The 15,357-nt window shown below is 38.6% G+C and overlaps 1 protein-coding gene across 5 annotated transcripts in view; it reads left to right on the top strand.

Moving 5' to 3' along the window:
* The window catches only part of ZNF106 (zinc finger protein 106), a 40,388-nt gene extending 25,903 nt beyond the window's left edge, over positions 1 to 14,485 (top strand). For 4 of the 5 annotated variants that reach the window (XM_066188120.1, XM_066188115.1, XM_066188117.1 and 1 more), the window contains exons 11-22: positions 535 to 1,315; positions 1,675 to 1,730; positions 2,216 to 2,361; positions 2,669 to 2,803; positions 3,690 to 3,806; positions 4,233 to 4,424; positions 5,175 to 5,237; positions 6,768 to 6,887; positions 7,353 to 7,424; positions 8,620 to 8,691; positions 9,209 to 9,355; positions 10,345 to 14,485. In XM_066188120.1, the coding sequence (XP_066044217.1) occupies positions 535 to 1,315; positions 1,675 to 1,730; positions 2,216 to 2,361; positions 2,669 to 2,803; positions 3,690 to 3,806; positions 4,233 to 4,424; positions 5,175 to 5,237; positions 6,768 to 6,887; positions 7,353 to 7,424; positions 8,620 to 8,691; positions 9,209 to 9,355; positions 10,345 to 10,401 (1,958 nt within the window). In that variant the 3' untranslated portion in view covers positions 10,402 to 14,485. The remainder of the gene's footprint in view (positions 1 to 534; positions 1,316 to 1,674; positions 1,731 to 2,215; positions 2,362 to 2,668; positions 2,804 to 3,689; positions 3,807 to 4,232; positions 4,425 to 5,174; positions 5,238 to 6,767; positions 6,888 to 7,352; positions 7,425 to 8,619; positions 8,692 to 9,208; positions 9,356 to 10,344) is intronic. The other variant, XM_066188118.1, reaches the window with a different exon arrangement.
* The last annotated feature ends 872 nt before the right edge of the window (positions 14,486 to 15,357 follow it).

Below are 15,357 nucleotides of genomic sequence, written 5' to 3'. Positions count from 1 at the left end.
GTTGTGCATAACTATCTACTTTGAATTAGGTCCAAATAACTTGGTAAAATAACTTAGTAGAAATAACTGGATATAATAGCTGTAATAATTCATATGGGTTAAGCACAAGATTTTCAAACAGTCACTGAACAGCTGAGTCGTACTTAGCATGCATTGATTAATATAATTTCTACAGCAGTCGTGACAGCTGGTAAGGGGGCACACAGAGAGGGGTGGTAGCATCTTAAGTCAACAATGTAGGATTCACCAATGCCTGTCAGAACTTAAAAGGATATAGCCAGCCAGCAGCTTGATTGATGTGCCCCATTCCTTTATTTCTATGTACATGGATAAACATTTTATTCCCCAGTTATGTTTTTAAAGGCCGGATAGCTGACTGAAATAGCAGACCTACATATGCACGTAGTTTTCAACATGTAGGACTATGTACTTTACCTGCACAATTAAGTGTAAACAGAAAATACAGGGAGGGACATTTTGTATAAATAGCTACTGCTGTACTGATTGAATGTAACACTAGGCTGTTTTCTTTAGAAGAGACCAACCAGAAGACTTCAATGTATCCAGTTATCACTGCAACCATATCCCTAGCAGAGCTGGCAACTTGTTTCCAACATGCTAATCAAGATGTCCACAAGTCTTCTACAGACAAGGGACAGTCTGGACTTCCTGGGAATTCTTCTCCTCATTCAATGTCTGTTTCCAGCAAGAGAGAAGCAAATGATACAGTTGCTGAAAGATTTTTACTGGATCAGTGTAGCACTTCTCTTTCAAAGCATTCAGTCCTTCTAGAAATGCCAATGGATAAAACCCCCAAATTGTCAGCTGAACCATCTGAGCAACACTTGACAATGGCTGCAGCTCCATCCCCAGAGAAAGGGAATAGAAGGAGGAGAAAGTTAAGGAAGAAGAAAACTCTGAGGGCAGCCCATGTGCCAGAGAACAGCGATACAGAGCAGGATATGATGGACTTCAAGCCTGTCCGGAAAGTCAAGGGTGGAAAGGGTCCTAAAGGAGAAAAAGTTACTACATCTACTCCTCCAAGAGAGGAGGGTGGAGTTACTGCTGAAGCAGCAAGAAACAAAGATGAGGATGACAGTGATGCTTCTCTGGAAGTAGTGGAAGTTTCAGCACCTCAGTGTGAGGTGGTTGATGTTGGTTCATCAGAGTCAGGAAATGAGAAACCAGACAGTCCGTCAAAGAGGGATTCATGCAACTCTGTGGATCAAGCAGTCCAAGAGGCATCTTGCTCTGGTTATGATGAAGTGAGCTCCACCAGTGAGATTGGCACAAATTATAGGAATAATGGGAAAAGGTGAGATTATTGTAGACCTGAAAAGTAATATTATTAATATTATATAGTATTCATAAGAGGCCTTTTTAATTTTTTTTTTTTTTTTAATTCAGAAAGTGTTACATTAGTGTTTTCAGGAGTGAAATAAAAGGGAAAATAAAAACTGACTTTGTTTTTTTGGTCAACAAGTGAATGTGTCTTGTTACCTACTAATTTCTCTTAATGCAAGAACAGGACTGCCTAGTTTAGAGCTTACCTGTCACAGCATATTTTCCACTAAGTGCAGAGTCTTGTGTTTTGGGGTATCACTTACCACAGTATTTTTTCTAAAGACTAACGTGCTAAGTGCAATCTTGCTACTGTTTCTTTTTGTCTAACAGTATGGCTGAGACACAGACTTCCATATCATCCCTAAGAGGATCAAAGAACTCCTCAGGTATGTCTTTTAAGCTTTCCCTCTGATGTTTTGTATGTAGTATCTTGCAGGACTTTGAGTTTAGTCTTGATCAACCTGCTTCCATAAGGGAATTTTGCCCTGAAGATAAAAGGTTGCACTCAAAACTGAAGTGACACATATTCACATCATCTTACATTGAATGCTTTGTGCCTTGACTCCTCCACATCCCCCTGCCCCTCCCACATGAACACTATTGCTCCACAATCTCTGTAGAGCTCTAGGACAAATAATAATACAATCTCTTTTTTATTTTAAAGATAGTTCTGGACTTAGTCATATGACGGTCTTCTTAGCACTTTGTTGCCCTCTGTCACATTCACAGTCCCACTGGAATCCACCATGAAATTTGACCTAAAGGTGCTGAGCCCATGAAATAGTTCTGCTGGTTGACAGTACAAACCACAGCAGTGTGTTTTTTTGACTGTGTTCTCATAGTCAAAAGTACACATGTCTCTGTCTTACAGAAGTGTCTTCAGAGCCAGGTGAGGATGAAGAACCTACTGAGGGAACCTTTGAGGGACATGTGGCTGCAGTGAATGCTATTCAGATTTTTGGGAATTTGTTGTATACCTGCTCAGCAGACAAAACAGTTTGTGCCTACAATCTCGTTGTAAGTAAGGTTGTGGGAGTAGTGTTACATTAATTGCAATCACAAGATTGTCTTTTGTAATGCCTTACTGTGTAGTAAAGGAAGCAGATGCTTTTTCAAGTCCCTAATTTATTCTATACTATTTTTTTCTTCAAATCTCTCTTCTCACTTCCCCAACCCCTTCTCCCTATGACAGGGACGAGGGGAGCTAGATTGCCCCATGTATCCTGATTTTTTTTTTTAGTTGTCCTACCCTGTTCTGTTAGGTGCATATCCCTAAAGGTATTATGGGCCTTTATGCTGACAGACTCTATGCTTTCCTTTTTAGAGCAGGAAGTGTGTGGCCATCTTTGAAGGACATACTTCAAAAGTGAACTGCCTTCTGGTCACTCAGACGAATGGGAAGAATGCTACACTCTACACTGGCTCAAGTGACCACACTATCAACTGTTACAATATCAAGGTACTCAAATCTGTGTTGATTTACATGTGCTGCATTTTATGCAAGTGTTTCTTTACAAATATAAATTTAAAAGCCTTTTAAACCCATATGATCTGGACACAAACACCACTTCATACCTCTTTAGTGTAGACCAGGGAAAGAAAAAACAATCTCACAAACAAAACAGCAAACCATTAACTGATTTACTACCCTAATCTTTTGACTAACTTCTCAGTAGACTTTTTGCCAGAACAGCATGGCATAATCCCAAATGTTGAGAGCACCAAAGTGCAGGATAGCTGTTTGGCCATGAATCTTACTTGTCTTCCTGTATTTTTAACTTCATTGCTTATGGAAGGCACTGCTCTCTGCTCTATCTTTAGAGCAGCCATATAGAGAACAGGTACCTGTTACGCTGAGGGCATATGAAAGAGCAGACTGAGGCTTCCTGAAGCTGGATATTTGAGCCTAAATCATAAAAAGACTTGCCCAACTTCTGACTTGAAGGACTAGAAAGAAAGTATCTGCTTCAGGGGTCAAACTGCCAGAGGTTTTAAGCCCTGAAGTTCACTGTGGGAAACTTAATGGGGAATCCTCAACCATGTAACAGATCATTTTCATACATATATATATATATATATACACAGCCAGTAGTCTAAATTTCTATACACATTAAAGGTTGTGACTAGAACAGAGTATTTAAGGTTATTACTGGTTGCTGAACTACAGTCAAGCCTTAGAGATGGTCCTGATTAAAATGAGGGTCAAACTGCCATGTGACACCAGACTCTCAGATATTTTTTTCCAGTTCTGTTGGTTTAAAAAGTGAAAAACATTAATTTCGGGCTTTTTTCCTTGAATTGTTTTCAGTTAATGAAAATCTTTAAGTACTTCTTTCCATTTCTAGACCAAAGAATGCATGGAACAGTTTAAATTGGAAGATCGAGTGCTCTGTTTACACAGTAGATGGCGGATCCTTTATGCAGGTCTTGCAAATGGCACTGTGGTTACTTTCAACATAAAGGTTAGTTTATTTCACTATTGGCATCTGAAAGCCTGTTGTGATGCTGTTTCTTTCCATTCTTTATCTACAGTAGTAAATGTGTTTGTAATGAACGCCTTTTGGTATAAATGGTCACTGTTGGCCCCTTTTGGGTGTTTATTTTGTCTGTGAGTGAAGCTGTCCTATCTACCTGTCTCTTTGTTTACCTTTCTTTTAGGTGGTGTATTGTTATGTTTTTCCTTAAGGTTCCTCCTGATCTACATAACATAAGGAATTATTTCTTTGATTTGGAGCTTCATTGTTGAGATGCAATTCTTACTGCTGCTGTTTTGTGTGTTACTAAACTGAAATCAGATGCACAAGCACAACACAAAAAGGACTCAATGGTCTGTCAGTGTCATAGCAAAATTTTAATTCTTAAATACCATTTCTTTCTTTCCGCGCCAGAATAATAAACAGGTTGATACCTTTGAATGCCATGGCCCTAGAGCAGTGAGCTGTTTAGCCACCGCTCAGGAAGGAGCACGCAAGTTGCTGGTAGTGGGCTCTTATGACTGCACCATCAGCGTGCGAGACGCGCGGAACGGGCTGCTTCTCAGAACCCTGGAAGGTCACAGCAAGACTATTCTCTGCATGAAGGCAAGTGTCTCTGAAAGTGCATTTTGGACAAAGAATGCTTAAAATGATGAGCAGATTGTGATAGGAAATAGAGGAAATCTCTATTTTAAATTATAAAAACTGAGCAATTTGATAGGGAAATTGTCTCTGTTTGCCTGCCATATCTCATGTCCCAGCTGCCACATCTATATCTGTATTTTGAGCACTTCAGAAATAGTGATTCCATCACTTCCTTGGGCAGCCTGTTCCAATGCTTGATCATCCTTTCAGTGAAGATACTTTTCCTAATACCCATTCTGAACTTTCCCTGGTGCAACTTGAGGCTGTTTTGTCTTGTCTTGTCACTTGTTAGGTGTTAGAAGCATCATTTTTCTGACATGAGCAGCATATAAGTATGCAACATGTCCAAAATATCCAGGAGACATTGGGCTTTACTGTGCAGAGCAGCTTTCTGCATTCACTTTGCTTGGTCCCTGATTTGCTTCTGAGCTGCCAGTGAGAATAATCCATATGTAGGATGAGTTAGCCTGTTGGGCTTCAAGTTAACAGCTTCTTATGTCAGTTGTGAAATGTCAAAAATCATTGTAATACATCTTCTAGCTCTTATGTGAAGAATTCAGTGCATGCTTTTTCCTTCATACTCTTGATTGATTTTAAGACTCTCAAATTTAGGAAATGTTACAGTACAACTTCAGACTGAGCAGTGTCTTGATATTTTGCTTGCCCATTACCATATCTGTTACAGAATATAACACTTTTTTTTTTTGTAAGGTTGTGAATGATCTGGTATTCAGTGGCTCCAGTGATCAGTCTGTCCATGCCCACAACATTCATGTAAGTCTCATATAGAAAGATGGAATGACTTTTGCTACTAAGGCACTGAATTCCTATGCTATAAAGTCAGTATTTCCAGAATATTTGACTGACTGGTGGGGCAGATTGCTCCTGGAAAAGGAAGTCTTGTGATTGGTGAATGTGACTATGCACTATAGGTAATTCTGGAGGCATGAAGAGGCTACATAAACCGGCTGACTCTTGTCATATGATAGGCAATGCCTTTTTATCTGGGCATCTTGCTTTTGCAAATACAGCTACAAACAGGCTGATAATATGGCAAAGGTTCAGAGAGAAGCCATGTGAGATATTCTGGTGGGAAGGAAGTTTCTTTATTACTGGAAGAACTTGAGGAACACTGTTCCAAGCTAGATGGTTCAAAAGCATCATGAATGCTTTGTCTCTGGCTTAACATTCTCTCCCTCTTTTACACCATCTTCCCTTAGTTCTAGCAGAGGCTTTCATGTAGCTATGCAGTAAGTTAGATTAAGAAACTTATCAGATGGAAATTTTAGTTGACATAAAAAAGAGTGTATTTCTGTGTATTTAGCTGAATTCGCTAACTGATCCTTGTGGTTACATAAATACTGCTAATACTAATAGCATGGTACAAGTTTCAGAATGGGTAGGGATATGTAACTGATGATGGAAACAGAATCAATTAGGGTGGAAAAGACCTGAGATCATATAGTCCAACCTGTGACCAAACACCACCTTATCAGCTAGACCATGGCATTGTCAGCATCCAATCTTTCCCTAAATGCTTCCAGGGACAGTGACTCCAGCACCTCCCAGGGCCCATTCCAAAGTCTAATCACTCTTTCTGTGAAGAATTTCTTCCTAGTGTCCAACCTCCCCTGGTGCAGCCTGAGGCCATTTCCTCTTGTGCTGTTGCTGGTTGCATGGGAAAAGGGGCCCACCCTTCTCTGGCTACATGCGCCTTTCAGGGAGTTGTAGAGAGTGATGGGGTCCCCCTGAGCCTTTTCCTCTCCAGGTTAAATAACCCCAACTCCTTCAGCTGCTTCTCATTACACTTGTGCTCTAGACCCTTCTACAGCTTCTTTCCCTTCTTTGGACTCACTCCAGCACCTCAATGTCCTTCCTGATCTGAGGGGCCCAAAACTGGCCTCACCAGTGCCAAGTACAGGGGAAGAATCACTTCCCTTGTCCTCCTGGCCACACTGTTCCTGGCACAGGCCAGGATACCATTGATTTTTTGGCCACCTGGGCACACTGGTGGCTCATGTTCAGAAGCAGAAGAAAAGAAAGAGAACTTTACACGGACCCATGCATTTCTGTTGTACTGGAATGGCTCTGTGTTAGGATGGGCAAACAAAAGAATAAATAGTATTTGATCATAATCTATAAGTGCCTTCACAAGGGATGGAAGTCTAATAAAGGATGTTTCCATTTTTAAGTAGTGACCATTGAAGCTAGCTACCCTGTATGGGGTAGGTAAAACCATTTTGTTCTTTTGCTTAAGAAAAACTAAACCAAACACCTATTTACCTTTGCTTTTTTTTGATGCAGACTGGAGAGCTGGTACGGATCTATAAGGGCCATAACCATGCAGTAACAGTTGTGAACATTCTTGGGAAAGTCATGGTGACAGCATGTCTGGATAAATTTGTTCGTGTTTATGAACTACAGGTAAGAAAATAGGTGGTTACTAATGACATTTATAATGTGTTAATTAGTGATTTTGAAGTCAAATAGAAGTAATCTTTGTACTTTTCTGGTCTCTAGGCCATCTCTCTTTTTCCTGTTGTTCAGGATATATAGTTGTCCCACCAGTCAAAATACATGGGTTTTAAAGAATATAACCTAAAGCATTTTTTTAGAACCTGGGTTATTCCAAGACAATGGCAGCTCAGAAAAGTGGGAAAATGTTAGCTTTGTCTGCTGAGAGAGCAAGTGCTTAGCTGGACAAAAAGACTCCCAGAGGCAATGTAAGCAAAAGTGAGCTTTCAAGGTGGCTATAAAGTTTGGAATCTACCATAGCAGTATACTTGCTACCAAGGAAACTGCTCTTAGAAGTATTATGCTTTACAAGTCTGTGAGAGATGGCTCTTAAAAATGTCATGATATTAAATGTCTGTTTCTGTTTCTTTCCAGTCACACGACCGCTTGCAAGTCTATGGAGGCCACACAGATATGATCATGTGTATGACCATCCATAAGAGCATGGTAACTCCCTTCTTTTCACTGTTCTTTAAGAGAAGGTTGTAATTGCCAGAGGTACATACAAAACAATTTAATTTCTTCAGATAAAGAAATCAGCCTGCTGTTTGGCTGCATTTCCAAGTTGTTCTGAGTCAAAAAATCAAGTGGCTGTAACAGCTTCATACTTATGTAATATTATTGTCTGGAGAAAAAATCACTGTTCAGCTTACTGTAGTCCTAAAACAATTAGTTCTTTTTGCAGTTATGATTACAGTGAATACACTAGAAATAGTAAAATATTTCTGCTTTTTCAAGTGTCAATCCTGTTTGACTTTTACTCAAGAGAATCACTCAGATGCTGGAGAAAAACTTCACCCACAGCCAAACCTCTAGCAACCTTTGACAGAACATAAACAAAGGTGTGCAATTGATTCAGGTGTACAGGTTTCTTAAAGCATCTGCCCTGCAAGATAAATTTCAGAAGCACTTCTGGATAAATATTTCTTAAAATAGCCTTTAAAAACATTTCCTTGTCTGCATGTCTAGGAATTTGTTTGCAAAGTTCCTTTGAGACTGTAAAATGAAAGGTATAGTAGTGATCTGTAATAAGAGAAAAGTTAAGTCCAAAGGAACAGATCACCTACTAATTGGAATACATTCTGCCCAAGCATCACATCTCGTGTTAATCCAACCTGAGGCATGTGCTGTGCCTGCAGTGATCTGTTGTGGGCATTCTCAAATCAAAGAAGGGTTCAGATGAGAAGTTTAGTGATGAGTGCAAGGATCTGAATCAGTCTTTCTGAAATTCTGATGTTCTTCCACACCCTTCCTCTCCATCCTATTTTGATATACATATAAAATCCTATGTATTGAAATACATATAACTGGTTAAGTCCTGGAAATACATTCAACTTGACATTTACACCTACATATTTTTTAACTTTAGTAGATAGTACCATAATTTAAACTTTCCTGAACTGTTACACACACAACACTAGCAACAATAAAGGTTACGGAAGCATTTCTTATTCATTTGTAGGTTTTTGTGAATTATGAATGCAAATACTGAAAGAATTTGGTTATACCTATTTTTTAAATGTAGAAGCCTTACATGCTGATATTTCATTTTTTTTACCTCCACTGAAGTCCCCTTAAAAATTTACTTCCTTTTTTTTTCTTGTATTCCCAGCTTGTTTATCCATAAATGTTTCTTTTACAGATCTACACCGGATGCTATGATGGCAGTGTTAGAGCTGTGAGGCTTAATCTGATGCAAAATTATCGATGCTGGGTAAGTAGCAAATTGTTTTTAGCCTTTGTTATTGAATTTTCTGGGGGTGGTCTCTGGTCACTTAGTCTTGGGTAGCTTGACCTTAGCTTTTTCATAATTCGTTATATTTTTAAAATGTGTATGTACTTTTAAGGTATATATCACTAGTTTCATTTTTTGTTGTCTACCAAAAACTTTCGCTGAGTGACATAGCAAAGCTGATTTACTGTGCTAAATAAGTTTAATTAAATTCCAAATGACATTGTCACAGGTAAGCTTAAATTTTGTAAAGGCTTAATTCCTCTCCTGCCATTCCTGCTGATGGTCTTGGCTTGGCTAAAGGCATGAAAAATTTCTGTAAAGCTGTAATTAAAGGAATAGAGAACATGGAAAATGGAAATTGAATACGATAAAAAACTTACAGGTGTTGGCAGGTGTGCTTACAGTCTTGGAAGAATATTGTGAAATTGCAGGAAGAAAAGCATCAGGAAAAATTGTATTTCCTTGGCTTATTCCGGTGTGTTGTTTTTTCTCCCAGTGGCACGGATGTTCGCTGATCTTTGGAGTTGTGGACCACCTGAAACAACATCTGTTAACTGACCATACCAATCCAAATTTTCAGACCCTGAAATGTCGTTGGAAGAACTGTGATGCTTTCTTTACTTCCAGGAAAGGTTCCAAGCAGGTGTGTGGTTGAAATTACATGGTTGTATTTGGTAATATAAAATACTTTATATCACCACCATTGTGGGACTTGATCCTATTTCTCTTAAAGAGGGTTAAATTTTTTTAGCCTTGGCAGGCTTAACTGTGTGTGGTTACAGTCATCCAAGGCTAACAGGCTTCAGTTCAGCCCGTGGCAGATAAACAGTGCAGCCATGAAAATTTAACATATGGTCAATTTAAAACAGTATGATCCTAAAATATTACATGGAAATGGTAGGATTCTTAAAATATTAAAGAAAATCTACTCAAGATATTAGGAGGTTTTTGAAGGAGAAATGTCTTTATAAGATGCACAAACATCTGCCTTGAAAACAGGTTTTTATCCTTTTGATTTTTATCCATTGTTATCCCTTTCATTGTTGTTTATTTTTCACATGAGGTTGTTAGCAAAACCAGTCTTTAAATTAGTGCATAAACTTCTGGATGAAAGTTAGCACAAAAGGGGAAAAAAATGAAGAAGGCATAAGAGTTGGATTAAGTGATGTGGAAAGGATTGGGGGATGGGTGTAAGGAGGGCTGTTACTTATAGACTAACTGGTAAAATCTACAATTTAGTCCTTGGCCATATAAATTGCCTTCCTTTGAATGCTTTCCAAAATATGGGAAGGATGGAGGTTTCTTCAAGAATTAATGAACAGTAGAATCCTTAATCTCTTTAAGTGCTGACCTTGGGTATGATGTGTTTATTTAATTTGCTCTTCTAATCAAAAAGGAAACTGGTTTTTATTTGCTTTTAATGATGTGGTATGTGAAACACTTTCTATATGCAATTTAACAGCTTGACAATGATAATATTTATCTTTTTAGAAGCTTTAAGCCGAACAAATGTATAATATCTAGAATGTCACTTTCACTGAAGCTTCTAGAATCTTTTGCAAAGTTTTTTGTGGGTTTTTTTTGTGATGATCATAATGATTTTTTTAATTGACTTCTCTGGTTCTTCTCTAGGATGCTGTAGGGCACATTGAAAGACATGCTGAGGATGACAGCAGGATTGACTCATGAAGCTTTTCACCTCCCACATTGGGAAGTAATTTTGTACGTCAGAATTATTCCAAATAACCTCAGTTTCTAACTCCAGTCTTTTGTCTTTCATTTCCCACTTGGAATCTAAAAGCTGAGTGGGGCTAAAATGCATTGCTACGGAGACTGCAGGTTGTGTTGCACTCTGTAGAAATAAGGCTGGTAATTAAGACTTAGCCCAAGTTCTTGCAAGTTTTTAATTCACTGGTGGACAAGAATATTCCTTCCTCTTGTCTGCCTTGTTTTTTGTTGTCTTTTTTTTCAGGTGGTTTTATTTGTTTTTTTAAGAAGCAGAGTCCTTGGGAAGTCCAAAGGGGTGTTGAAAACTTAGATTACAATAGGTACTGCTGTTTGCAAACTCAGCTTGAAGCCTATTATGGGTCTAAGAAATGTCAGGTTTTGTTGTATCCAGTTTTTTAGGCAATTTTAATAAAATTCTGCAAACCAGAATATCACAAATTCTAACAATGTAACCTGAATATCCAGTGTACATTTTTACTTTCTTCATAAAAATAAAAGTTATTTTATGGAGACTGGAATAAATTAATTTTTTAGTGTTAATTGTAACTTATTTTTTATTCCTTATGTAAAAATTGCTGAAACTGGCACAATATATATATACAGTGATAGATACCATACCTTTTGAGGTATTTTGTTTATTATTGAGGAAAGTGGTTATTTCTTGAGAGAGATGCCAGTAGCAGCAAAACAGCCAGAACAGTGTCTCTACTGATGTGCTTTGCAATCTTAGTCTTTTTCAGTATAGGCTATAATGTATGGGGAAGAAGTGGTGTTTGGTTTTCTTTTAGTTAAAGCACAGTGTAACCACCACTACTGTATTGATGAAACACCATAATTGGATTGCTGATTTTATGGAATCTTAGTAACTGAGCTTTGCAGTCCCATATCCTCATGGCATAGCAAACCAAGAGAAATGCAAAGGCACTGTGTGTCTGAGTGCATCCATTTTATGTGTTTCGTTTCTGTTGTGAACTGGCTTAATTGGCTTGGGCTATATGAAGTTCACAAAAACTCAACTGGTAAGAATGGAGGAGGATTTTAAAGTCTAAAGTTCTCAAGCAGAAGCTGAGGATATGAAATGCATATTCTCCTAATGCACAGAAAGTACCACAGAGAGGCCAGTGCAGAAGGGAAGACTGAACTTGTCAGGGTTCCCCTGCAGGTGTCCCCTTGAGCAGGGTCACTTCACCTGGTGAAGTTCAGTGAAATGCCCTTCTGGCACTTGCCATCCCGTCTCCCCTAATGACACTAACTTAGCAAAGAACCCTCTTAACATTCAGACTAATCTAGCAGGGAGCTTTGTGTTCACTTTTGCTTGACTTGCTGCTCAGGATAAAATAAGCAGAGGTTTTCCTAAGCTGTAAGAGGAGGTGAAGACAGCAAACTGAGCTGCTTATACATGAATCCAGCGCTTTTCAAAAAAACCTGAGTGCACTGTTTTTACTGGGTATCTTTTTCACAACCATTTTCAGACTTGTCAACCATAGACCAAATAAGTTTTATAGCCTCATTCTTTGACTGTGAAGAAGCCTTTTTAGGCCAAGAAAGTGAATGGTTCAGGAAAGCCTATGGATGTTCCACTGCCATTAAATCAAGGAACTTCAGAGCCTTCTCTGGAGCACACTGGTGTTGTTTTATCTTAGCAGACAAGCAGAATTGCTCTGACGCTGATGTATACTTTTTGTGAGATAGGAGTAAAATATGAATGAGATGCAGTAGCATCCTGCTTTAAAGACAGGGGAATCTCTGAGGTTCCGGTGCTTTTGTGGTGATTGATTTTGTTTGTTTACTTTTTATTAAGCTGTTTGTGGATAGCAAAAAGCCCCAATATGTGGCTCAGACCTCAGGCTGTTCTGAGGGTATTCTTGTTTTGGTTTTCGGGGAATGTGTGTTTGTGGTTTTGGTGTTGGGCTTTTTTAATCTTTCTGTGGGCTGTGGATGAAGCAATTCAAAAAAGAGTCAAGTTTGGGGAAGTCTTTAAGCGGTGTAGATGTTTTATAGTGGAGGGTGTAATGCTCTGAAGTCTGAGGGCATTTGTTTGGTTTTTTTTCATGACCTAAAAGCAGAAGACTGCATAATACTTAAACCATTTCCTAAGGTGTCGATACTCAGGAGTTCTGGGAGTTTTTTGAACCACAAAGAGGGAGCATGTAAGTGTGGCATAAACAGGATGGGCAGCTTAAGCTGTCCTTCATGGACTGTGCTGCAAGTGAAGGTGTGGAGGTGTGTCCCAAGGACAAGCCTGTGGGGCAATAGTGACATTCTGAAAAACGTGTGTGAGAGTAGATTTTGTTACTTCTCCCTTGTGATTCTGTACATTCTTTCAGCTGTTTTCAGGACCATATAAAGATCTTTCTCGGTAGATGTTGCAACAAACACAGTTATTACACTTTATTTGCATTCCCATTTGCTTGTTGGGTTTATCTTTTCTAGTTGGTGGAAGCAATCTTTCTTTTTGTGTGGTCCATGATATTTCCTTAGCTGTCTTGAAAACAATCCTCCTGAAAAGTCTGGGCTACCGAAGTCCAGTTTTAGCAGTGGTGTCTTTTGCTATTTTGTAGGTCATTTCAGATACATTGTAAGAATCCTAAAATGGGTAAGAGGTGGGAAAATAACAGAGCTGCAAAATTTTGCTTCGTAAATCAGAAGCAATTTTAAAAACCCTCAGGGGTTCAGAGGAAAATGCTGTATTGCTTTGTCATGAGGGTGTCTTAAAAGGATTTGTTATAAAGTTGCACAGCTTTGGATATCCCTGGGCTTCTCTGGAGTTCCAGGGAGTTCCGTGGAGAGGTTTCCTATTTGTTCATCTGGAATTTGGTGCAGATTTCACTATTGGCCATTTACTTCTTCTGGAGGCAATTGCAGAAGAGAGATGCCAAACTTATGTTTTCATTAATGAGATTCTCTCTGGTCTTGCAACTTGGGGTCTTGACTCCTGATATACCTCTAGTTGAAGAATGTAAAAACCTTGGGAAGGTGGGCTGTGTGACATTTAACACAGTAATATTTGCATGAGAAGATGTACTGCACATCTGAAGGCAGTTTCAGGACTATTTGTTTTTGGTTTTGGTTTGTTTTTCATGCAAGTAAAAAGTTGTGAGTGTTAGAGTGAGGATTTATTTTGTGATTGGCTGTGAATTTTTTATTAATCAAATGTTAAAAAAGAAGTTCTGGACTTGCTGTGTGGCTGACTACATATGGCAGCCCTTTAGGGGCCTTTTGGGATTGGTCTATATTAGTTTCTCCTTTCTCCTTCAAATTTCAGAGAAAAATAATAGCTATCTGGCAGTGCAAAACACTCTGGCCTAAACCTGCTGCTTCTGTACATGGAAGGGGATGGAGGGAAAACTTCTTGCATCTCTTGGTACAAAGATGCATTCAATATCCAGGCTTCTGCTTACCTTGTGTCACTTATGTGTGAATTACAGACTTTAAACATATTATCAGCACATAAATTTGCATCTGCAAAATAGCAGGAACTTGGCTGTGTGGTGTGTTTGAAGTAGTGCAGTTCTTAATGCACACTTTCAGACAGTACAGTCATGCTGGATCAAGGTAAATGATAACTGCAAACTTGCAATAAATGGCAGGGGAAATGTTTTTGTTGGGAAAATACTTTTCCCTTAAGTTGAATTAAAACACAGGTACAGGTGAATCTTGGTTTTCAGGCTTGTATGGTACTAAAAATCAAGCAGTCTAAGTTGTCCAGATGTGTAGAATATGTGAGGAAGGATAAGGAAATGGTTTCAGCTACTGTTTGTACAATAATTAATCCTCAAAGAGCAAACTGTGTAGGTATATATATTCTGTTATATGCGCCTGCCAGCTTCTCAGATTTCATTTTGCTGTAATGTTAAACGGTCTTTTTAAAGAATGGAAGTGGAATAAAACAACTTGATTGAATATTTAATAATTTAAACTGTGTAGAACATGTGCACAGATGGATCATGGTTTTTTTCTCTCACTTTGGTACAAAGCTGTGAGTGTAATAATGAAACTTTACATGGCAAAAGAAGAAATGAAAATAAAATTCTTTATATTGTTACGATTTGTCTGCTTCTCCTTTGCTTTAAATGGAATGATTCTTTCACAGGATTTGGTAGAACTGGACTTTGTTCTGGATTTTTTTCCTGTTCTGTGAATGCTGGATAAAATCAGACAGGCCACTGGCAAGAGTATTACAGGTGTGCAGGAATCTCAGACCTAGTCATTTGACAGAGACATGAAACTCCACCCAGCTGATGTCTCCAAGCTGATGTGCTGCCTGTCTTGCTTCATGGCCCGTTGCAAGGGAAGTTCTCTAGAGCTCTAGAGCTTGTTGGTAGTTCGCTCACCAGAACTGTAAGGACCAGTTTTTAGTTGCCAATTAAAAATTCTGATTTTGATCTTTTGACTGATAGATTTTGGTTTTTCTATGAACACCCTAATAAGACCATCTCTGCCATACTTGTATGGAAAATAATTGCACAGTGGAGGTAAGACATGGCTGGAAGCCAGGGCTCCAAGTGTCCAGTCATCTTAAAAATTATTTGGGTCAAAAAAAACAGTTGAATTTGAAGGGTAACATCTTTTCTGTAGACAAATTGTAGGATTTTCTTCCTCTTTCAGAGTAAGTTACAGTGCAAGACAAGACTAAGAACTTTATTGTCAAAAGGTTTTCTGCTTCTTAGTGACCTTTCAGTTAAATGTACTACTCACTGGAATAACTCTGAGTGGGTGCTACAATTTGTTTTAAAAATTTTGCTTTACATTAATGGATTGCTTTGCTACTTTTTGCCACTAGAGAACTAAGTAAAATGTTCTCCTGACGAAGTCTGGTCTTCCTTGCATGTTTTGTTTTTCCTTCCTTTTTTTTATATTGTACTTCTGAAAACTGGTCTTCCTTTAAGCTGGTAGCAAGGGAACCTTTTAAGTGGT

This window comes from Chamaea fasciata, unplaced genomic scaffold (assembly GCF_029207755.1).
Source record: "Chamaea fasciata isolate MVZ Bird 193981 ecotype frontalis unplaced genomic scaffold, bChaFas1.0.hap1 SCAF_7, whole genome shotgun sequence".
Classification (NCBI taxonomy): domain Eukaryota; kingdom Metazoa; phylum Chordata; class Aves; order Passeriformes; family Sylviidae; genus Chamaea; species Chamaea fasciata.
The sequence above is the reverse complement of the archived record's forward strand: the minus strand, read 5'-3'. Positions and strand labels throughout refer to the sequence as shown.